Source organism: Xenopus tropicalis, chromosome 10 (genome assembly GCF_000004195.4).
Source record: "Xenopus tropicalis strain Nigerian chromosome 10, UCB_Xtro_10.0, whole genome shotgun sequence".
In the NCBI taxonomy this organism is placed as follows: Eukaryota; Metazoa; Chordata; class Amphibia; order Anura; family Pipidae; genus Xenopus; species Xenopus tropicalis.
In genome coordinates this window covers 6164619-6187925 of record NC_030686.2, presented here as the reverse complement: position 1 = coordinate 6187925, position 23307 = coordinate 6164619, and the positions used below count along the sequence as shown (strand labels likewise).

At 44.7% G+C, this 23307-nt stretch overlaps 1 protein-coding gene across 1 annotated transcript; it reads left to right on the top strand.

The window, feature by feature from the left end:
- The first annotated feature begins 3525 nt into the window (after window positions 1-3525).
- coasy (Coenzyme A synthase) lies at window positions 3526-21868 on the top strand. Its single transcript, XM_002942271.5, has 9 exons — window positions 3526-4486; window positions 7329-7543; window positions 10191-10322; window positions 11690-11879; window positions 13706-13770; window positions 16104-16188; window positions 17708-17805; window positions 19960-20106; window positions 20276-21868. Exons 1-9 carry the CDS (start codon window positions 3835-3837, stop codon window positions 20363-20365), a joined length of 1674 nt encoding a protein of 557 aa, XP_002942317.1. The 5' UTR covers window positions 3526-3834; the 3' UTR covers window positions 20366-21868.
- Window positions 21869-23307: the final 1439 nt, after the last annotated feature.

Below are 23307 nucleotides of genomic sequence, written 5' to 3'. Positions count from 1 at the left end.
CCCTATTGGGTTTATTTAATGGTTAAATGATTCCCTTTTCTCTGTAATAATAAAACAGTACCTGTACTTGATCCCAACTAAGATATAATTACCCCTTATTGGGGCAGAACAGCCCTATTGGGTTTATTTAATGGTTAAATGATTCCCTTTTCTCTGTAATAATAAAACAGTACCTGTACTTGATCCCAACTAAGATATAATTACCCCTTATTGGGGCAGAACAGCCCTATTGGGTTTATTTCATGGTTAAATGATTCCCTTTTCTCTGTAATAATAAAACAGTACCTGTACTTGATCCCAACTAAGATATAATTACCCCTTATTGGGGCAGAACAGCCCTATTGGGTTTATTTCATGGTTAAATGATTCCCTTTTCTCTGTAATAATAAAACAGTACCTGTACTTGATCCCAACTAAGATATAATTACCCCTTATTGGGGCAGAACAGCCCTATTGGGTTTATTTCATGGTTAAATGATTCCCTTTTCTCTGTAATAATAAAACAGTACCTGTACTTGATCCCAACTAAGATATAATTACCCCTTATTGGGGCAGAACAGCCCTATTGGGTTTATTTCATGGTTAAATGATTCCCTTTTCTCTGTAATAATAAAACAGTACCTGTACTTGATCCCAACTAAGATATAATTACCCCTTATTGGAGACAAAATTCTGATTTAAAAATTGGAACTTCGGAGGGGGGTGGGGCTGCCTCCTGAGAAGGGTTCCTCAGCTTGTGATAGTTTGGATAGTCGCAATGAGCCTTGTGATTTTAAGTTGTTAAATATCTTCCTTGTGTTTCAGGAAACATCATTCTGAGAAGCAGCCCCGTGGCACCCTTGGACGACAACATGAAAATACGCTCCAAATATATTTAGGTGTGAGGTGTAGCAATTGTGTGTGTAATAAATGTATTTAGTACACAGTAAGCCATGGTGTATTTTTATACTTGGAACTGTCATGGTCGTAGCTGCTACACAGTGTGACTGGGAATCTACGTTCTCAGGTTGTTTATTTTAGGGACGCACCACAGTTTTTTGAGTTTGGCCGAAGCCCCGAATCCATGTTAAGGGGTCGGCCGAACTGTAATGAGAGTGGATCTGTTTCTTGCCTACAAAATGCAGATGGAGAGTTGCAGACTGTATGCTACGTGTGCCCAGTGGGGTAACTACCTATACAACACACCCTGCAGTTACCAGGGGGGCCCAGACCATGGGGGTTTGCTTGCTGTATCATAGTACCCTGTCCCCAGCCCCTCTCCTACTTAACACAATGGTGCAGTGTGGGCCGGGAGGGGGGACTGTTGGTGCTGGGCCCCCCTGCATAAAAATCTTCTAAGGGGGCCCAGCCCAAGTTACGCTACTGCCAGTAAAGGAACACATTAGGTACAAATGACACAAAACACAACAATGTGGCCACAGATACACTGCTGTACGTAGGTACACAATTAAACACAACTCTCACACCTACTGTAATACAGTATATACCCAAACAAACCCAACAGAACAGTGTAGCATTCCGTAGCACAAACCTCACAAATACATAAACCTACAGTGTGGAACATAACGTGTGCGTCGTGCAGGTAGGAACGGTTCTCGTAGTTTCGTCGGAGGATCGCGAGATGATAAATAAACAAGTGTTTACCAACTGGTGTATGGTTTTTTTTTATCATCAAAATTATAATTTACATGGTTATTATATAAAAAAGGAAAACATGTCTGATTGCTGTGAACTGATTTTACAGAACTGTCACCCCCCTATTTTTTTTCCCTTCACCCAGTAGTATTCTCCCGTTTTTTTGGCCTATCCTACGAAATCTGCGTCAAATTTTGCTCATACCGATTTTCCGTCACTTCCGGGACCCAGGGACAAATTTTTCAGCTCCTGAAGTGCTTCCAACGCTCCTATATTCTTCATTCTTTTCCTTTTTAGCCTCTCCAGTTTGCCACAGAGAGGTATTTATATACCACCATCAGCCCCACCCCATATCTAATGTAACCAGAGGGGCTAATATGAGTAAATAAGCACTGCAGTGTCACTAGGAGGGTGGGGCCAGTGTTAAGAGGGAGGAGTTGGGCTGGCTGCCTTTCATAAAGTGCCACCCCAACATGGCACAGAAAAATGAACTGTGTGTGTGAGGGTTTGTCCTTCCCGCATACATATAATCCTGGAACTCACTGAATCTGAACATGCCAAGTAATGCCCAGGTAGGGCACATACACACCTCCCAACATTTGAAAAATGAAAAGAGGGACAAAGAGATTTGGCGTGCGCAGTGCAGCAATTTTGACCACGCCCACTTTTGTGGCCACGCCCCAATCACCACACTCCATTAAAAAAAAAAAAAAAAATACTCCTTTTATATAGTTGAAATGGCGGGATCAGATGCAAATGTGCTATACCCACATACTGTACGACCTAAGGGAAACCATATAGCAACTCCTACATATAAAATACAAATATAAAGAGAAGGCAGTCAGTTGTAAGTGAGTTATAACTATGTACCAGTTTTTCCCCCCCATACACAGTGTCCCCAATGGCCCAATAAACAGTAGCCTCCATACACAGTACCCCCCATACACAGTGCCCCCCATACACAGTACCCCCCATACACAGTGCCTCCATACACAGTACCCCCCATACACAGTGCCCCCCATACACAGTACCCCCCATAGAAAATGCCCCCAATTGACCCCATAGACAGTAGCCCCCATACACAGTGCCCCCATGACCCAATAGACAGTAGCCTCCATACACAGTGCCCCCATAGACAGTATCCCCCAAACACAGTGCCCCCAATTGACCCCATAGACAGTACCCCCCATACACAGTGGCCCCAACTGATCCCATAGACAGGTTACCCCATAGAAAGTACCCCCCATACACAATGCCCCCATAGTAAGTGCCCCCATAGACAGTAACCCCCATACACAGTAGCCCCCATAGGCGCTCTGGCTTCTTCTGCTGCTTTGCTTCTTATGCCGCTCCTTGCGCGGCGGCAACAGGCCCTTTTATATGTTTGCGCTCTGTGCGTAATGATATCACACGTGCGCACGGGGCGCAACCTTATAAAAGGGCCTGTTGACGCCGCTGGATAGTTCAATGAATGTCCTGCATTTCCGTAATCTGTTACGATAACGGATGCGCTATAAAAACTGGGACTGTCTGGCAGAAAGCAGGACAGTTGGGGGGAATGCAATAAATACAAGATACAGTTGCAATAAGATAAGAGTCAAAGACACACGAGGATGGAGGTCCCTGCCCCGTAGAGCTTACAATCTATATGGGAGGGTTATGGAATTAAAAGTGATTTAAAATAATAAGGGGCACATAATTCCACAGAGCCAATGAACAGACTCAGCCAATGAACAGGCTCAGCCAATGACCAGGCTCAGCCAATGACCAGGCTCAGCCAATGACCAGGCTCAGCCAATGAACCTATAGGAACAGCTCAAGCCAACAACAGATTAGTTATTAAACTTTAACAGAAAGACAAGCAGCATTCCTTGGCCACGCCCCCTGGCCACACCCCCGCTGAGACCCTTCCCTCTCGGCCCAGCGTTGCCGGGGAACGCACGTCATTTTCGCAGAAACTTTAATTCCTTTTCAAACCCCACAATATCTGACACAATAACGCAGCAAATCTAGTCCTACAGTCTGTCAGCGACGATGTTTCTATTTCCGAAGCGGCATAGCGAAACGACGTCTCCGGGCGCGCCGCTCTGACGTCACTACACCGCGCCGATTGTGCGAGCTTTTCCTACACACGGGGCTATTTGTTTTCCTGTCAGAAGCAGATGTGTCACTAATGTATGTTTCCCCCGAGTCTCTAGCATGTCTGTGTTCCGCACCGGTGTGCTGATATTAACTTCCCCGCTCTCCGCCCTGGCTGTGAGACTAGCGCCCATTTTAGCCTCCGCCTCCAAAATCGTGCAAGACACACTGTATGTTCACTTCCAGCCGGGGCTGCTGCTCACTGGCCCCTCCCAGCCCGGTTCTACCTCCATTCCCGCCACCTCTGAGGTGTGCAGCCTCATCTCCAGACTGTACTCGGATGCTGACAGCCACACACACCTGGACATCCGGGTCCTGCTGACCAACATTAATAACCAGTCTCCCCAGCAGCTGCCTTTGGCTTCAGTCCAGAACCTTTCCCACCCCCCAGAAGTGGTTCTGACAGACTTTCAGAGCAGCGATGGGGGACAGTACAACCCAGCAAAGCAGCAACTAGAGCGCTATGCCGCCAACTGCTACAGCTGCCAGCCCAACCTGGCGTCGGTGCTCTTGTATCCGGATTATGGGTCCCCAGGGGAACTAATTCCTTCAGACTCCGCCGCGGATACGACCCTAGAAAGTTACAGCGATGTGGTGGTGGGGGGGACGTTTGATCGCTTGCACAACGCTCACAAGATCCTGCTGAGTGTGTGCTGTCTGCTGGCGGAGACGCGGCTTCTGGTCGGAATGGCGGATAAAGAATTGCTGGAGAGTGAGTGTTGGTTCATTTCTTGGCCATTGAAAGCATGAAGAGCCCTCAGCAAATTGTATCAAATGTTGCACGTAAGGTAGCCATACACGGTATGATCTGCTCGTTTGGTGAGGTTGCCAAAAAAGATCTGCTCGTTTGGTGAGGTTGCCAAAAAAGATCTGCTCGTTTGGTGAGGTTGCCAAAAAAGATCTGCTCGTTTGGTGAGGTTGCCAAAAAAGATCTGCTCGTTTGGTGAGGTTGCCAAAAAAGATCTGCTCGTTTGGTGAGGTTGCCAAAAAAGATCTGCTCGTTTGGTGAGGTTGCCAAAAAAGATCTGCTCGTTTGGTGAGGTTGCCAAAAAAGATCTGCTCGTTTGGTGAGGTTGCCAAAAAAGATCTGCTCGTTTGGTGAGGTTGCCAAAAAAGATCTGCTCGTTTGGCAACCTCACCAAACTTTCCTGATCAAGATCTGGCCAATTTTAAAGCTGGCCATACACGTGGCGATCTGACAACATCGTCAGATGTGCCACACACCATTCAGGCCTGAATCGGCAGGTAAGGAGGTAGAAACAATAGGATTTCTACCTCCTTCTGCCGATTCAGCTCTGAAGGGAGATTTTGATCAGGCGCCTTCTATGGCGCCCGATCAAAATTTTCCTACTGGTCTAATCGGCGAGTCGGCCGATATCAGCAGCTTCCTGTGATAACGGTCGACTCGCCGACATACCATACACGCACCGAATATCGTATGAAACGAGGTTTCGTACGATATTATCGGTGCGTGTATGGCCACCTTAAGCCAGATATCGGTTGGGTAGGCCCATACACGGGCAGATAAGCTGTCAAATTGGTGTAAATGACCCAAATCGCCAGCTGGAATCTGCCCCTGTGTTGCAAATAAAGGAACAGTAAAAGGTAGCCATACACGGTATGATCTGCTCCTTTGGTGAGGTTGCCAAAAAAGATCTGCTCGTTTGGCAACCTCACCAAACTTTCCTGATCAAGATCTGGCCAATTTTAAGCCAGATATCGGTTGGGTAGGCCCATACACGGGCAGATAAGCTGTCAAATTGGTGTAAATGACCCAAATCGCCAGCTGAAATCTGCCCCTGTATTGCACATAAAGGAACAGTAAAAGGTAGCCATACACGGTATGATCTGCTTGTTTGGTGAGGTCGCAAAACGAGCAGATCTTTTTCCGATTTTCTCCCGATATGCCCACTTAAGGCGAATCAGGCTAGTTAGAATAAAAACGGCAGGTATATCAGCAGTGAGCTGATGAGGTCCCCAATCCGATGGGAAAATCAAACTTATCCGATCAAGATCTTGCCAATTTTAGGCCAGATGTCGGTTGGATAGGCCCATCGGGGGGCCCATACACGGGCAGCTAAGCTGTCAAATTGGTCTAAATGACCAAAATCACTAGCTGAAATCTGCCCCTGTATGGCCACCTTACAAGCTAAGATCCGCTCGCTTGGCGAGTCTCCCCAGCAGCTGCCTTTGTCTTCGGTTCCTAAGACCATCAGAAACACTATATTAAAGAGCTCCTGTGTAGCCCCGGGGGCAGCCAAATTACGCTGGAAAAAAGGACAAAAGGCACAGGTTACATATAACAGATAAGCTCTGTAGAATATAATGGGGTTTTATCTGTTATCTTCTATGTACCCTAAAGCTGGCCATACACGCACCAATAATATCGTGCAAAACCTCGTTTCGTACGATATTCGGTGCGTGTATGGCAAGTTGGCGAGCCGACCGATATGGCAAGAGGCTGCTGATATCGGTCAACTCGCCGATCGGGCGCCATAGAAAGGCGCCTGAGCAAAATCTGCCGTCAGGGCTGAATCGGCAGAAGGAGATAGAAATCCTATTGTTTCTACCTCCTTATCTGCTGTTTCAGCCCCAAACGTTAGTGGTAGATTTAAAGATTGCAAATCACCACGTGTGTGGCCACCTTTAGCCTTTTCTCCTAAATGGCTGCCCCCGGGGCTACACAGCCGCTTTGTTTATATAAACTATAGAAGTCTTTCTATGGCAAACACACCAGCTGTACCAGTAAACCATATTGTAATTACTTTTATACACTTTCATTTTTTGGTGTTACTGTTCCTTTAACAGTTTCCAAAAAAAGTTGCTGCGTAAGCAGATCCTGGGGTAGTAGAACCGGCGCTATTCCCCGGCCAAAACTAAATGACTCAAGGCAATCGTGGCAATATTTTATAAGGCTTATGCCAGCTGGCAGGGAAACCAGCGGTAATGCCCTTTGTGCATAGAAAGTGACAGGAATGGCATCTGCCTGTAACCGCGCCAACGGGATGAGCCCAAGTCACGTGCACAGAGGCCAGCCAATGACATTTCTCTGCCGACATGCAGGGAAATAGGGGCAATGGTTTCTCTGCAGCGGTATAATGCAGCAGTATAATGTACATCATACTAAGAGTTAACTCAACCCCTTTTAAGGCGGAGCTTGACATTTCTACGCCTGCTTCCAGTTGAACTGCTAAATTACTGGGTCACAGCATTATGGGTGCAGTTGTTAGACTCCGCCCCTAGTGACTAGTTGCTCACCTTCAGCCCCATGTCAGAGCCCCTCCTCTTAAGAAAACACTCCTGCTCGGGTTACTTTGGGGGGTTATGTAATAAAAGGCACTAAGGTTGCCCAGGAGCAGTAACTCATAGCAACCAATCAGCAGGAATCATTTACTGGTCACCTGTTTAAAAGCAATCATCTTATTGGTTTCTATTGCTTTAGGCCAAACTAAGTGCCATTTATTAACCCCTGGAATGATAATGTGGGAGGAGCTTAGATTGTCTGATATTGTTATGTCTGTTTCAAGCCTTTCACGCAAACCTTTATATTTTAGGCAAGGTCCTAAAGGAGCTGATTGAGCCGTATGAGCAGCGGGTGGAGAAACTGTCACAGTTTCTGGTAGACGTGAAACCTTCACTCCTCTATGACGTCGTGCCCATCTGTGATCCTTACGGTCCCTCAATCACCGACCCGGATTTGAAATGCATCGTGGTTAGCGAGGAAACCCAAAGGGGGGGACTTGCGGTCAACAGGAAACGTCAAGAAAATGTAATTGGCAAGTGCTATTGGGGGCAGGGTTATTGGTTCCCGCTGTCAGTGGGCTGTGTGTTTCAGCAGCTTACATGGCATCGTTGGGGGGTACGTAGGTTCTAACGACACAAACATGGCTGAAATCACTGGGTCATTGCAGCAGATGTATTCACTCTTGGCTAAAGGTAGTCATACACGGTACGATCTGCTCGTTTGGTGAGGTTGCAAAACAAGCAGATCTTTTCTCCTGATATTCCCACTTAAGGTGAACGATATCAGGCTAATTAGGATAAAAAGGGCAGGTATATGCGCCATCGGCCAAGGACCATATAAATGAGCTGATGCAGTCCCCCATCCGACGGGAAAATCAAACCTGCCCGATCACTATCTGGCCAATTTTAGACCAGATATCAGTTGGGTAGGCCTGTCGGGGGGCCCATACACGGGCAGATAAGCTGTCAAATTAGTCTAAAGGACCCAATTCGGCAGCTAAAATCTGCCCCTGTATGGCTATCTTAAGGGTAAAGACACACTGGGTTACTAGTAGCAGCTACTTTTCCATGGCTACTAAACACCAGAAAATCCCCTGCCATAGACAGTACTGAGAATTGCCTCTGCTAAAACACAAGTAGAGACAATTGTCAGTAAATGATCAGCATTGTCTGTTTTAGTAGCCATGACAAGTAAGTAGCTGCTAGTAGTAGCTATGTGTGTCTTCACCCTAAGGGTGAAGACACACAGAGCTACTAGTAGTAGCTACTTTTCCATGGCTACTAAACACCAGAAAATCACCTGCCATACACAATACTGAGAATTGCCTCTGCTAAACACACGTAGAGACAATTATCAGTAAATGATCAGTATTTTAGTAGCCATGACAAGTAGCTGTTACTAGTAGCTCTGTGTGTCTTCACCCTTAGGGCTCTGGTACACGGGGAGATTAGTCGCCCGCGGCAAAACTCCCTGCTCGCGGGCGACTAATCTCCCCGAGTTGCCTTCCCTCTGCCATCCCACCGGCGAACATGTAAGTCGCCGGCGGGATGGCAGACGCGGCGGCGCGATTTCGCGCAAATCGCCGAAAAAGACTCGCGAGGCTTTTTCGGCGATTTCCCGAAATCGCCTCGCCGCGTCTGCCATCCCGCCGGCGACTTACATGTTCGCCGGTGGGATGGCAGAGGGAAGGCAACTCGGGGAGATTAGTCGCCCGCGGCGAAACCTCGTTTCGTACGATATTCGGTGCGTGCATGGCAAGTCGGCGAGTCAACCGATATCGCAGGAGGCTGCTGATATCGGTCGACTCGCCGATCGGCCAGATTAAAAGATTCTGATCGAGCGCCACAGAAGGCGCCTGAGCAAAATCTGCCGTCAGGGCTGAATCGGCAGAAGGAGGTAGAAATCCTATTGTTTCTACCTCCTTATGTGCCGTTTTAGCCCTGAACATTAGTGGCAGATTTAATGATCTTTCATGCGACCGATAGTCGCACGTGTGTGGCCACCTTAAAGGGGAAGGAAAGGCTAAGTCACTCGGGGGTGCGAAAATGTTAAATCGCTTACCCCGTACCCCAGGCTGGTGCCCCTATTAGGAGAAAAACGCACCAGCCCGGAGCACCTGGGGCGATGCGCTTCCTCCTTCCTGCTCTGTTCAGCCTTGACTGTGAGTCCGGCGCATGCGCAGTATAGTGAAAAAGCCGACTTCTCTGTTAAAGTTCCACTATTCACTCTACTGCACATGCGCGCACGGCGAAGAAGGAAGCGCTCCAGGTACCCCAGGCTGGTGCTGTTCTCTCCGTACAGGGGCACCAGCCCGGGGTACGGGGTAAGCGATTCAAGTCACTTGGGGGTGCCTAACATTTTTGCACCCCCAAGTGACTTAGCTTTTCCTTCTCCTTTATGGCATAAGAGTGAGTTGAAAGTCATGTGTGTGGTTGCCTTATCTCTTGCTGAGCCTGAAACACAATAGGGATCACTGCATGTAGAGAGTTTTCAGTGTGGCACTTCCTATTCTTCTGGATTGCAAGGTATTTTTGGATGCTTATTTTTGGATGCTTGTTTTTATTTGCCTGTGGGAGCTGCGTTCTCCCACAGACAAAACAGCACCGTTTCTGACATTGCCCTAAAGGAGGCCATACACGGATGGATTTAAGGTGTCGGTTCAGGTCCTTTAGAACAATTCGGCAGCTTATCTGCCTGTGTAGGGCCTACCCAACCCATATCTGGCACAAAATTGGGCAGATCTTGAGCAGGCAGGTTTGATTTTTCCATCAGTTCAGGGACCGCATTGGCTCTTTGCTGAGTTCCTCACACTGACTGGTCCTATTGTAATTTGACCGAGGGCCAAACCAGCAGATCTTTCAGCCCATAAGCCCACCTAAGGTAGGACGATATTGGGCTAATTTGATCGTTTAGCCCAAGGGCCAAATATTCAAACTACAACAACGGGAATAGGAGCTGTCAGAGCAAGGATCCTCCAATGGGAGTTCCTCATATGCGGGCAGATAAACTGCCAAATCTAAGTCTGAAGGACCCCAATCAGCATCTTAAATCTGTCTATAATTCCTATCAATCCAGATGATTAGATGCCATAAGTAAAACATATAAACAAGCTACTGTATAGTTATTATCGCACATCACACTTTTCATGCAGTGCAATTCCATTCTTCCCCAGGAACTCAGTGAATTAGCCGTTCATGAGATTAAGCTAGTGAAAGATGCCCGACACGCTGAAAACGAGGAGGAAAAGATCAGTTCATCTAGTTTTCGCAATAGATTGCTGGGAACGCTTCTCAGGCCTCTAAAGGTAAGTTCCTTTCTTTATAATAACGTATTTTATTTCTCTAACTATTTTAGTATAAAATATATGTATTAATAAATGATTAGTACACTTTCATATTAAGTTTTATATATATATATTCAGAGACAATTTGCAGTTGGTCTTTATACTTTATTTTTTAATTATTTAGCTCTTTGTTCAGCAGCTCCCCGGTTTAGAATTTCAGCAACTATCTGATTGCTAGGGTTCAGAATACCATAGCAACCAGGAAGTGGTTAAATGAGACTTAATAAGAATAGTAGAGGGCTGTTATAGCTGAATAGAATAGTAATATGATTAGTCCAGGACTATAAAACCAGTGTATATACTATTCTTTTCCTACAACTTAAGGTACAGATATGGGACCTGTTATCCAGAATGCTCAGAACCGGGGGTTTTCTGGATAAGGGGTCTTTAAGTAATTTGGATCTCCATGCCTTAAGTCTACTAAATAATCATTTACACATGAAATAAACCCAATAGGGCTGTTCTGCCCCTAATAAGGGGTAATTATATCTTAGTTGGGATCAAGTACAGGTACTGTTTTATTATTACAGAGAAAAGGGAATCATTTAACCATGAAATAAACCCAATAGGGCTGTTCTGCCCCAATAAGGGGTAATTATATCTTAGTTGGGATCAAGTACAGGTACTGTTTTATTATTACAGAGAAAAGGGAATCATTTAACCATGAAATAAACCCAATAGGGCTGTTCTGCCCCCAATAAGGGGTAATTATATCTTAGTTGGGATCAAGTACAGGTACTGTTTTATTATTACAGAGAAAAGGGAATCATTTAACCATGAAATAAACCCAATAGGGCTGTTCTGCCCCAATAAGGGGTAATTATATCTTAGTTGGGATCAAGTACAGGTACTGTTTTATTATTACAGAGAAAAGGGAATCATTTAACCATGAAATAAACCCAATAGGGCTGTTCTGCCCCAATAAGGGGTAATTATATCTTAGTTGGGATCAAGTACAGGTACTGTTTTATTATTACAGAGAAAAAGGAATCATTTAACCATTAAATAAACCCAATAGGGCTGTTCTGCCCCCAATAAGGGGTAATTATATCTTAGTTGGGATCAAGTACAGGTACTGTTTTATTATTACAGAGAAAAGGGAATCATTTTTAAAAATTATAATTATTTGCTTATATTGGAGTCTATGGGAGATGGCCTTCCCTTAATGCGGAACTTTCTGGATAACCGATCCCATACCTGGACAGATATACAGGAGCATGTACTGTAGCTCATAAAAGAAAATACTTTTAAGCAGTTATTTTTGATTCTTTAAGCAATACACTATGCTCTCTGTGCCAAAGATTTTTTAATGAATTGTTCTTCCACAGGTAAACAATAGCATCCCAGCAAAGCCGTATGTAATTGGTCTAACAGGAGGAAGTGGTAGTGGGAAATCGTCCATTGCAAAGCGTCTGGAGGACCTGGGAGCTGCCGTGATAGACTGTGACAAACTGGGGCACCAGTGTTACATGCCAGGAGGGCCCGCATATGAGCAAGTGATCAATGAGTTCGGCTCAGGTATAGGGTACATTGCTGTGTGCATATACATTGGTTTGTGTGGGGTGACTTTTAAGGTTCCCTACTGCTCCCTGCACTAAGGATTGCTGGTTCCCCTCTAACTCACCAGGGGGACTGTATAAGTTATTAATATCCTATAATTGGGGAGCTCGACCTACTGTGAATACAACAAAGTAGGCCAATACTGGAAGTGCCCTACCCTGCTCAGTAGGGAAGTGCAAGAAAAACGCAACCAGCGACCCAACACCAATATTTATAGACCACCCCACCCGCCCTACAGATGAGCGGCGCAGCCATGTGGCTATAAATCCGGGAACACAAGCCGTCAGTGTAAGGTAGCGACCCACAATGATGCGCCTAGGGCACACTGACCCGCAGGTATCGGGCCTGCACATCACTACTGCACAGGTATGGGACCTGTTATCCAGAATGCTTGGGACCTGTGATTTTTATAGCTAAGGGAAATAAACCCAGTAGAATTGTTCTACCCCCAATAAGGGGTAATTGTAGTTGGCATCAAGTACAGGTACTGTTTTATTATTACAGAGAAAAGGGAATCATTTAACCATGAAATAAACCCAATAGGGCTGTTCTGCCCCAATAAGGGGTAATTATATCTTAGTTGGGATCAAGTACAGGTACTGTTTTATCATTACAGAGAAAAGGGAATCATTTAACCATAAAATAAACCCAATAGGGCTGTTCTGCCCCAATAAGGGGTAATTATATCTTAGTTGGGATCAAGTACAGGTACTGTTTTATTATTACAGAGAAAAGGGAATCATTTAACCATTAAATAAACCCAGTAGGGCTGTTCTGCCCCAATAAGGGGTAATTATATCTTAGTTGGGATCAAGTACAGGTACTGTTTTATTATTACAGAGAAAAGGGAATCATTTAACCATTAAATAAACCCAATAGGGCTGTTCTGCCCCAATAAGGGGTAATTATATCTTAGTTGGGATCAAGTACAGGTACTGTTTTATTATTACAGAGAAAAGGGAATCATTTAACCATTAAATAAACCCAGTAGGGCTGTTCTGCCCCAATAAGGGGTAATTATATCTTAGTTGGGATCAAGTACAGGTACTGTTTTATTATTACAGAGAAAAGTGAATCATTTAACCATGAAATAAACCCAATAGGGCTGTTCTGCCCCAATAAGGGGTAATTATATCTTAGTTGGGATCAAGTACAGGTACTGTTTTATTATTATTACAGAGGAAAGGGAAATAATTTTTAAAAATTAGAATTATTTGTTTAACATAGAGTCTATGGGAGATGGTCTTCCCGTAATTCAGAGCTTTCTGGATAACAGGTTTCTGGTATAGGAATCAATATAGGGATCAATATGCAATTTCTGAAGCATGTAAAAGGGCCCAGAAGGCCCTCAAAGATGCTCGTTTATGAACACTGGGCAAATTTGCACCTGAGTAGTAACCCATAGCAACCAATCAGTGATTAGATTTTCTCAGCGTGCTGCAGGTATCTCATTGGTTGCCATGGGTTACTACCCAGGTGCAAATTTGCTCTTAGTGCCTGAAATTCTCCTGTGTGGCATTACCCTCAGGGCCAGTGAAAAAAAGCAGAATTGAGCTGATAACAATTCTATTATACAATTTCCTGTGCAGGGTTTGGCCACTAGGTGGCGTTTCACTGAGGTCTGTGGAAAATGCCTCATACGGGACGTGCAATAGGATAAGTGTGTTTTACAGTATATTTTCTTACGGACGTCATATTACAGGGATTAGTGCAGCCATTTGTGCACGGCTTGGAAAATACTGAACAGATTGCTGAAAGAAATTCATATTTACTCTCTTACATAGATATTCTCTGCCCAGATGGAACAATTGACAGGAAGGCTATGGGGAGCAAAGTCTTCACAGACAAGGTAGAAATGTCAATATTTAACTTTCCGTTCCCAAAGGAACCCTTACATAAGCACTCGGGCTGATACAGTAAAACACTGGTTGGATGGATAAAGGCAATAAATTGCTCTGTAATGGCCATTCAATAAGAAATCTCTTCAATAATCTTAAATATGTGGGTTTTTTAGATAATAAGAAGGAGGAAAGGCTAAATCAGTGGGGGTGGCAAATGTTAGGAAGCCCCCCAGTGAGTGTAATATCTTACCTATGGGGTGCCTAACATTTATCCATTAGATAAATGGAAAACCCCTAATCCTGTAGGCAATTATGAATAATATCCGGTGCTGGTTTCACTTTGGGCTAAACATTAATCCTATCTGTAACAATGGTCCCTTTATTGGAGCTCCCTAAAGATCCTCTCAGGTCCCTGTCTGTGTTTACAATGAGGGGTGGGCGTGTCCTAACAGTCCCTGCACAGTAGGAGGGGGGAGAGCCAATCACAGCCCTGCAGTCACACAAGCACAGGCAGGCTTCAGTTCCCTATCAGGTCAGCCTAGCTGCTGATTGGTTCCTACAGTGCAGTGTACTGAGAGCTGCCGCCCCCCCTGCACATCCAGAGAAGTCAGCCAGCAGGAAGTGGAACAGGTGGGCGGGACTAGTGGGGTTTTGGTGGAATTTCTCAATAAATCAGTCAGAAACACAACTTTTTTTTAGGCACAAACCTTTTATATCTAGAGGAGTATAATTCCCTGGTACATTCAACATTTTTATATGATATGTCTCCTTTAATAACCTGGGGTTGGGGTTAGGCACATGGTAGAGCCAGGGGTCAGATGATTGACACAAAGCCCTCCGCCTTTATATTGGGTTTCAGATCTTAACAGCCCCACACCCTGCCCTTTTCCTTTTACTCTGATGTAGAATTCTATATTTAGTGGCCAGTCATCTGACATCCAACCATGTTTGAGCAATGCCAGCGACAATGTGTTGCTTAACCAGTGCAGTGAACCCAAGTGTATTTTGTATGGCTTAATACTGTCATCATTACTGTTCTAGCCATTTCATTAACCCAAAAAATTGCACCATAATTTCTGCAAAACTGCCCAAAAAGTCAGATGAAATCTCAAAAAATTCAAACCCCCCCACCCCCAACCCTTCCTGCACCAATTCCAATGAAGCTCTTGTCTCTCTGCCTCGGTTGCAGCAGGTAATGTGACTTTTAAAGCCTGTGCCTTCACTCAGCCGATTTAAAACAAAATTCTCAGGGAAGAACTTTCTGCATATTTAATATTTTGGAGCCTTTGGTTCCCCTTTAAATCATGAAATCTCAGCCCCTTCTTGTTCGCTTTTTTTCCCATCCTTTGTTCCCAGGGCCGCCATCAGAAATCACAGGACCCCTCACAACAAAATTTTCTGGGCGCCCCTCCCCCAATGACCCCTCCCATCAGTACAAAGGACACACAGACATAAAAAGTATTGGGGCCCCCCTAACAGTGCCCCCCCCTAACGCTATGCTGGCCAGGGCCCCCATACACAGTGCCCCCAATTGCCTCCTTAGACAGGGCCCCCAATTGCCCCCATAGACAGGGCCCCCAATTGCCCCCATAGACAGGGCCCCCAGTTGCTCCCAAAAGACAGGACCCCCAATTGCCCCCATAAATAGTGCCTTCAATTGCCCCCAGACAAAGTGCCCCTGATTGCCCCCCAATGATAGTGCCCCCAATAGCCCCCATAGACATTGCCCCCAGTTGCTCCCAAAGACAGGACCCCCAATTGCCCCAAAGACAGGGCCCCCCCCATAGACGGGGCCCCCCAAAGACAGTCTTCTTTGACTTCAGCAGCGTCTTCTCCATCGGTGGCAGCTCCAGCGACTTCGGACTCCTCCAAGAGACAGGCCCTTTTATATGGTTGCACCCTGTGCGTACTGACGCCATGCGTACCCACGGGGCGCAACCTATTGGATTAACCGCTGGCCACCAATGACATTTAAGATGCCCAATGTTAAGGTGGACTGGGCCCGTATTTGATTAAAGGGGGCCCCAGCTATCCAGAAAAGCTTAGCACGACCGGGCCCCCCTTAAATGTAGAAATTGTCCGGTCCCCCCGTGCCCCCCTGATGGCGGCCCTGTTTGTTCCTACCTGTATTTGCCTGCATGTAAAGGTAAGAGGGATACCCTTTCTACATTAGGAGTTGTTAGTTTAGATTATTGTTAAAAGAACAGAATCAACAGAGGTAAAACTGCTTTAGGCCAGAAATTGTAGGAACAGGGGGCAGATAACAGATCCTACAGAGGAGCCATAAAAAGAACATACAGTGTTTATTTTATTTATTCTGTGCATCCTGTTTCTTTCCTAGGAGCAGTTAAAGAAACTGACTGACATTGTATGGCCTGCTATAGCCATGCTTGCTAAGAAAACTATGGAAGAAGCTGCCTCCCAAGGTAAATTCATGGAATTTCTTTCATTAATTGAATATTAATGACATATGTTCATGGATTATTTAATGTATCTTGCCATAGTAAAAATGTAATGAATGTACTGTTATTTATTAACATTGAAGATAAATTTCACCAGTGATGTTGTCCATAGCAACCAATCAGATTGTTGCTTTGGTTTTCTAACTTGTAGGTGACCATTGAAATCTAATTGATGATTGGTTGCTATGGGAAACAGCACCGGTGACGTTTGTCTCCTGTGTTAATAAATACGGCCCTTATTGTGACAGTCAGTAGCAGCACGTGTGGCCATCTTTACTAGGAATCATACCTAGGCCACATGTAACATGTTACGTGCATTGGTCAGTCCCCTTTTTTTCTGTTTGCCTGTAGCTACTTTGGGCAGATCAGTTGCACTTCTATCATTTTACTTAGCCTCGGAGTGCTCCCACAACCCCCCTATTGTGTATTACAGTAATACACGACCCACATGTTAAAGGGGAGGTTTACCTTTAAATAAACTTATAATATGCTGCATCATACTGATGCTTCCGTGTTTGCTTTCTGGAACATGTTACAGGCGGGATCTGACACATTACATAACATTACAGGCACGTAGGCTCAAAGGAAAAAATCTCCTTAGGGCCCTGCAGGCAATAAAGCACCCAAAATGCCCCTCCCTTCAGATTTATTGGAATCGCCGCATATAAAACACTTTGTGTGTCTCTCCAAGGTAATGGCACAAAAATGCCTTCTTCCCAATTCTTATAACTGCATGTAATGATTTACAAGTGGCAATTCCAATGGATGTGGAGGGTGCTTTATTGCCTGCAGGGCCCTAAGGAGATTTTTTCCTTTGAGCCTACGTGCCGGGATCCTTAATAATGTCATGTGTCAGATCCTGCCTGTAACATGTTCCAGAAAGCAAACACGGAAGCACCAGCATGACGCAGCCACAGGTTTATTTCTTACTGCTCCTTTCAGTCTCCTCACGATATGGTGTACTCGGCCTCTTTCCCTATTGTCCCTTATGACAAACAATTTGCAGTTGGTCTTAATTTTTTTATTATTTGTGTTTTTATTTCACCTTTTGTTTAGCAGCTCCCCAGTTTGGAATTTTAGCAGTTATCTGGTTGCTAGGGCTCAAGTTACCTTAGCAGCCAGGAAGTGGTTTGAATAAGAGACTGATATATGGATAGGAGAGGGACTGAATAGAAAGATAAAAGTAATAAAAATTAATAATTTACAATAGCAAAATTGTAGCCTCACAGAGCAATAGTTTTTGGGCTGCCGGGGTCAGTGACCCCCATATGAAAACTGGAACGAGGCAGAATAGGAAGAAAAATAAGCAGAAAAACCATAAAGGTGAACCACCCCTTTAAGATACATTGACTATGTTCCCTTGCTAAACAGATAGGGCTTTAGGGAGTGTTTGGTAGGAAGGGGGGGGGGGGGGTATATATTTCATATTGCTCTGTTTCTCTTCTCAGACCCGCCAATGATACATCTTTTTACTTTAAATCAGGTATTTCCGTGTGCGTACTGGATGCAGCTGTTCTGCTGGAAGCTGGGTGGAACAGTATGGTCCATGAGGTGTGGACTGTAATCATTCCTGAGAAAGAGGTACATCTGCCCTACTCTTCCCACTGATACAGTGCCCATTATTTGGGGGTAAAACCAAACTGCAACAGTCACATGACTGCATACCCTGCACAATTGCTTTTAGGTAAATGGCAGCACCATCTACAAGTTAGTAGCATCACAGGTGCCAAGGCACCCCGATTGGTCAAAGTGCCTTTTGTACAGTAACACCGCCTCTTTATAAAGCAACTACGGGTATGGGGCCCGTTATCCAGAATGCTCGGGACCTGGGGCTTTCTGGACAAGTCGTCTTTCTGTAATTTGGATCTCCATACCTTAAGTCTACTAAAAAATCATTTAACCATGAAATAAACCCAATAGGACTGTTCTGCCCCCAATAAGGGGTAATTATATCTTAGTTGGGATCAAGTACAGGTACTGTTTTATTATTACAGAGAAAAGGGAATCATTTAACCATTAAATAAACCCAATAGGGCTGTTCTGCCCCCAATAAGGGGTAATTATATCTTAGTTGGGATCAAGTACAGGTACTGTTTTATTATTACAGAGAAAAGGGAATCATTTAACCATGAAATAAACCCAATAGGGGTGTTCTGCCCCCAATAAGGGGTAATTATATCTTAGTTGGGATCAAGTACAGGTACTGTTTTATTATTACAGAGAAAAGGGAATCATTTAACCATGAAATAAACCCAATAGGGCTGTTCTGCCCCAATAAGGGGTAATTATATCTTAGTTGGGATCAAGTACAGGTACTCTTTTATTATTACAGAGAAAAGGGAATATTTTTTTAAAATTTGAATTATTTGATTAAAGTGCAGTCTATGAGAGATGGCCTCCCTGTAATTTGGAGCTTTCTGAATAATGGGTTTCTGGATAACAGGTCCAATACCTGTATTACATTGTCTCTGAGGCAGGCAGTATATTGGGGGGTGCTGTAGCACAGCCCATAGTGATGGAAGCAGTTGGGGAACCCTTTTAGAGCAGATTTGTTAGAAATATCACTACGTAATCGCCCTAAAATACAGTATGGGGAATAGGAGTAGTGTCATGGTAGGAGAAAAGTTCAGTGAGCAACTGGAAAAAATATTGCATGGTTACTAGGCAGGTTGTTCACCTATAATGGGAGTCACTTCCGTACGATTGGTGCCTGTAACTATTTCATGTTCAGAACATCCGCCCATTGGTTATTGTAAGGGCTTTATCCTACAATTTCAGGCTGAATATGAGTTTTAGATCGTTTAAGCATTTAAACAAACAACCGATATCCGAACGTTCCTCAGAAGAAGACTAAAATCTGAACGTGTATGGGCAGCTTTGGTTGTAAACAAAATAAAAAAAAAAAAAAACAGTCAAGTCCAGTCTTTTATTTACCCAGCCTTGTACCTTCTAGTTTAATAGATGGGACCTCAATGGGTATCTATCACAAAACAAAACATAATAGCAATCTATAGGTCAGTGTACACCAAGCTTCCATTGTGCTGTGTAATTGTACATAATGGCACCCCCCCCTCATTTCTGTATATCTTACTGTTTTCTGTACCTGCCCTGACCAAACAGCAGCCGTTTGACTGACCTTCAGGGAGTAGAATTGCTTACTAAAGGTCCCCATACACGGGCCAATAGTAGCTGCTGAAGTGATGGTTTATCAGTGTTCTTATATAACTGAATTGGAGGGGGGGTTGTTAAATGGGAAACACAGGCAGGGTACTTAGCAGGGCAAAGAAGCGGTCCTATTCCTAGCAACTTTGCAACTGGTCTTTATTATTATTTTTTTTTATAGCTTCTGAATTTTTTGCCTAACTTTTCTACATCTTTCCAGCTTTCAAATGGGTGTCACTGACCCTCTGTGAGCTTGGAATAGTATTATTATTGTTACTTTGAATTCCCTCTATTCAGGCCTCCTCCTATTCATATTCTAGTTTCTCATTCAAACCACTGCCTGGTTGCTAAGTTAAAAAAAGACCCTAGCAACCAGATAGCTGCTGAACAATAAGCTCAATAGCTGAAAACCCACAAATAAAAAACAATTGCAAATTGTCTCAGAATATCACTGTTTACATCATACTAAAACTACCCCTTTCACAATGAGTTATCAGAGCTGTGAGTGAGCAAGGCTATTTGTCCAGTTGGTGGGGATGTGGCCCTGAGCAGAAATGGTTTCTTCTTCTTCAGGCTGTAACGCGTGTCATGGGCAGAGATGGGATCAGTGAGGAACAGGCTAAAAAGCGACTTGCCAACCAGATGTCCAGCAGCCAAAGGGTGCAGCTCTCAGACGTGGTTCTTTGCACAATTTGGGAGCCGGACGTGACCCAGAAGCAGGTACAAACGTGGCACTCGCGCCAACCTGTTACTCTATCAGCGGCACAGTTCCCCCCCCCCCATATTATTATTCTATTATCTGCCTCTTTCAGAAGATGATTTGGGGTGTATCTATAATATTGATACTAACTTTCCTTATGATATGACTTTTGGTTTTCTCAATTAACAGGTCCAGAAGGCCTGGGACCTCCTGCAGCAACGGATCAATCAGGAGTCAGATCGACCCAGGAACAGTCCTGTTTTTAAATCCAGATTTTAATTTTGTAACTTGTGAGTAGCAATGTATTACTAAGGGGCCCTCCTGCTGCTGTAGCTCTCAGGGCTTGGTGAAGACACACGGAGCTACTTGTCGTGGCTACTAAAATAGACAATGCCGATCATTTACTGATAATTGTCTCTACGTGTGTTTAGCAGAGGCAATTCTCAGTAGTGTCTATGGCAGGGGATTTTCTGGAGTTCAGTAGCCGTGAAAAAGTGGCCCAGTGTGTCTTCACTCTTAGAAGAGAACTGTGGTAAAAGCTGAAGCCACACAGGGCTGAGAATTAGCCCCTCTGCTGGCCACAGCCTCCCACCTTGCCTACACCTGGAAGCAATGTGCTGGCCTGCAGAAAAATCCTCTATACCAGTGATCCCCAACCAGTGGCTCCCCAACCCCTTGGGTGTTGCTCTCAGTGCCCCTTAAACCAGGGAGTTATTTTTGAATTCCTGACTTGGGGGCAAGTTTTGGTTGAATAAAAACAAGATTTCCTACCAAATAAAGCCCCCTGTAAGCTGATAGGGTGCATAGAGGCCCCTAATAGCCAATCACAGCCCTTATTTGGCTCCTCCATGAACTGTTACGATGCTTATGTAGCTCTCTTTTTACATTTGACTGTGACTCACGAGTAAGAAAGGTTGGGGATCGCTGATCTAAGGGGCCCTGGTGCGACCAGTCCCTCCTCCCCTGGCCCTCTTGTGCCTCCCGGCCCGACCACACCACCATATTTAAAGGTAGAAGAAGGGCTGAGGAGGGGGGACTATGGTACAGTAGACCCTGCAGTCTGAGCTCCCCTATTGCCTTGGGACCCCCCCACAACCGCAGGGCCTGTTGTATACATAGTTACGCCCCTGACCTGGGCGCTGGCACGTGCAGCGGATATCAGCTCTGAAATGCAAACTCTGTGTTTCTTCACTGATATCCACTACCTTTGCCTGCAGCCGGGCAGACACAATGGTTCCAGGTACAGCCAGGGTAGGAGGCCGATTCCAGCAGTGGCATCAGCCAAAATAAAACACTAGTGGGGCGTAGATGGGCTTAGTTTCCCATGCAGTTCCAGTTTGTGCTGCTGAGTAGGGAAATGGAAATATAAGTTGCCTTTATGTGAAAGCTCCCCATGGTAATAGAGGGGTAGCGCTCTTGTTCTCAGTGTAAGGCTAGTGCAACACGGGGCAGATTCTCCGCAGGCTGAGAACCTGCCCCTTTGCTTTAAGGGGAATAGTCGGGCAGTTTCCGGCTGAAATAGGCTGTGTGTTCCTGTATCCGGCCCGGGGCCATTCTTCCAGCCACAGGCACAACTTTAGGATTCTTCATAGGGACGGATTCTCTCATTTTTCTTAATTAAAATGAATAAAACAGACCGGCCATTTCCCCTCTATTACTTAGAGACAGAGCTGGGACACTAGAATGGCTATTGGGTTGGACTAATCCAAATATCAAGCACTTTAAATAAATGTTTAATTCTAATATGAACATTCTAATAAATGTTCTTATCTGTACACCTTATATTTGTTTGTGTTATTTAGCTTTTTGTTCGGCAGATTTCCAGTTTGGTATTTCAGCAGCTATCTGGTTGCTAGGGTTGTATTGGCCCTAGCAACCGGGCACTGATCTGAATAAGAGACTGAAATATGAATAGGTGAAGAAGTAGTAAAAAGTAACAATAACAATATAGCCACACACAGCAATTCTTTCTTGCCTGCTGGGGTCAGTGACCCCCATCTGAATAATAATAAAAACCTATACAAAATAAATAATGAAGACCAATTGCAAAGTGCTAGGAATAGGGCTTTCTGTAACATACTAAAAGGTGAACCACCCATTTTAAAAAGAAATATACGGTGAAGGGAATCCAGCCCAAAGATATGACTGGTTGCTATGGACTAGTGCCCGGCTACACATTTGCCCACTATCAGTGAATGAGCCCAGAGATGAATCCGGGAATCCTGCCCAGCTCCCAAGGCCTTGATTAATCCCTTTCTAATTTGGTGCCTGCTTTCCCTCTGATCCTGACCTGACCGCCATTGGATCCCCCTTGGCACAGACACTGCTTCAGCTGCCAACCCCTTTCATCCCAAGCCATTGCCCGGCTCCCGGCTCAAACCTGCTCAGCCGCCCGACTCAGCAAATTCACTTTCCTCCTACTGTGGCCAGACTTTGGCCCATTGTCCTTGGAGCTCCCCTGCCCAAGCCGGTTCTGTGCTAAAATAGTCAGTCAGAGGCTGTAGAAGCCTTTCTGCATTCTGACCCGTGCCCTGGCTGCTCTTAGATACCTCCTGATACCCCCTGACCTCTGCTGTTAACTACTTAACTGCCAACTTCCTGCCTTTCTTCCAGCACTGCCTGCACTCAGTTCTCTGCTGCAGCCAACAACTTCCCATGTTGCCTTTCTGCTTCAATTTATTTTCCAAACAGCCAGGAAAGTGTTAATAAGGTGATCACATGAGAACTACTGGGAATCCGCAGCCATTAAAGAACAAAGGTTGTGGTGAATAAAGGCACTTTTTGCAGCAGTACTTCTGCGCTTTTTGGTATCTTTCCCTGACCTTTGTTCTTGGACTGACAGCTGTGGAGGGGGGAGCAAGGGAATATAATACCTGTATTCATTATTTAAAATAGGTTTTCACACTTTTAGCATGATATAAAGAGTGCTATTCTGAGATAATTTGCAATTGGTCTTCATTTTTTATGTTTTTTTTTTTTTTTAATTATTTAGCTTTTTGTTTAGCAGATCTCCAGTTTGTAATCTCAGCCATTATCTGGTTGCTAGGGTCTGGTTTAACCAAGCAACCAGGCAGTAGTTGAAAGAAAGACAGGGATATGAACAGAGGAGGGCCTAAATAGAAAGATAAGTATTAGAAAGTAACAATAAGATAAAATGTGACCCCCATTTGAAAGCTAGAAATAGTTTGAAGAGGTAGGCAAATAATAAGAAATGAAGACCA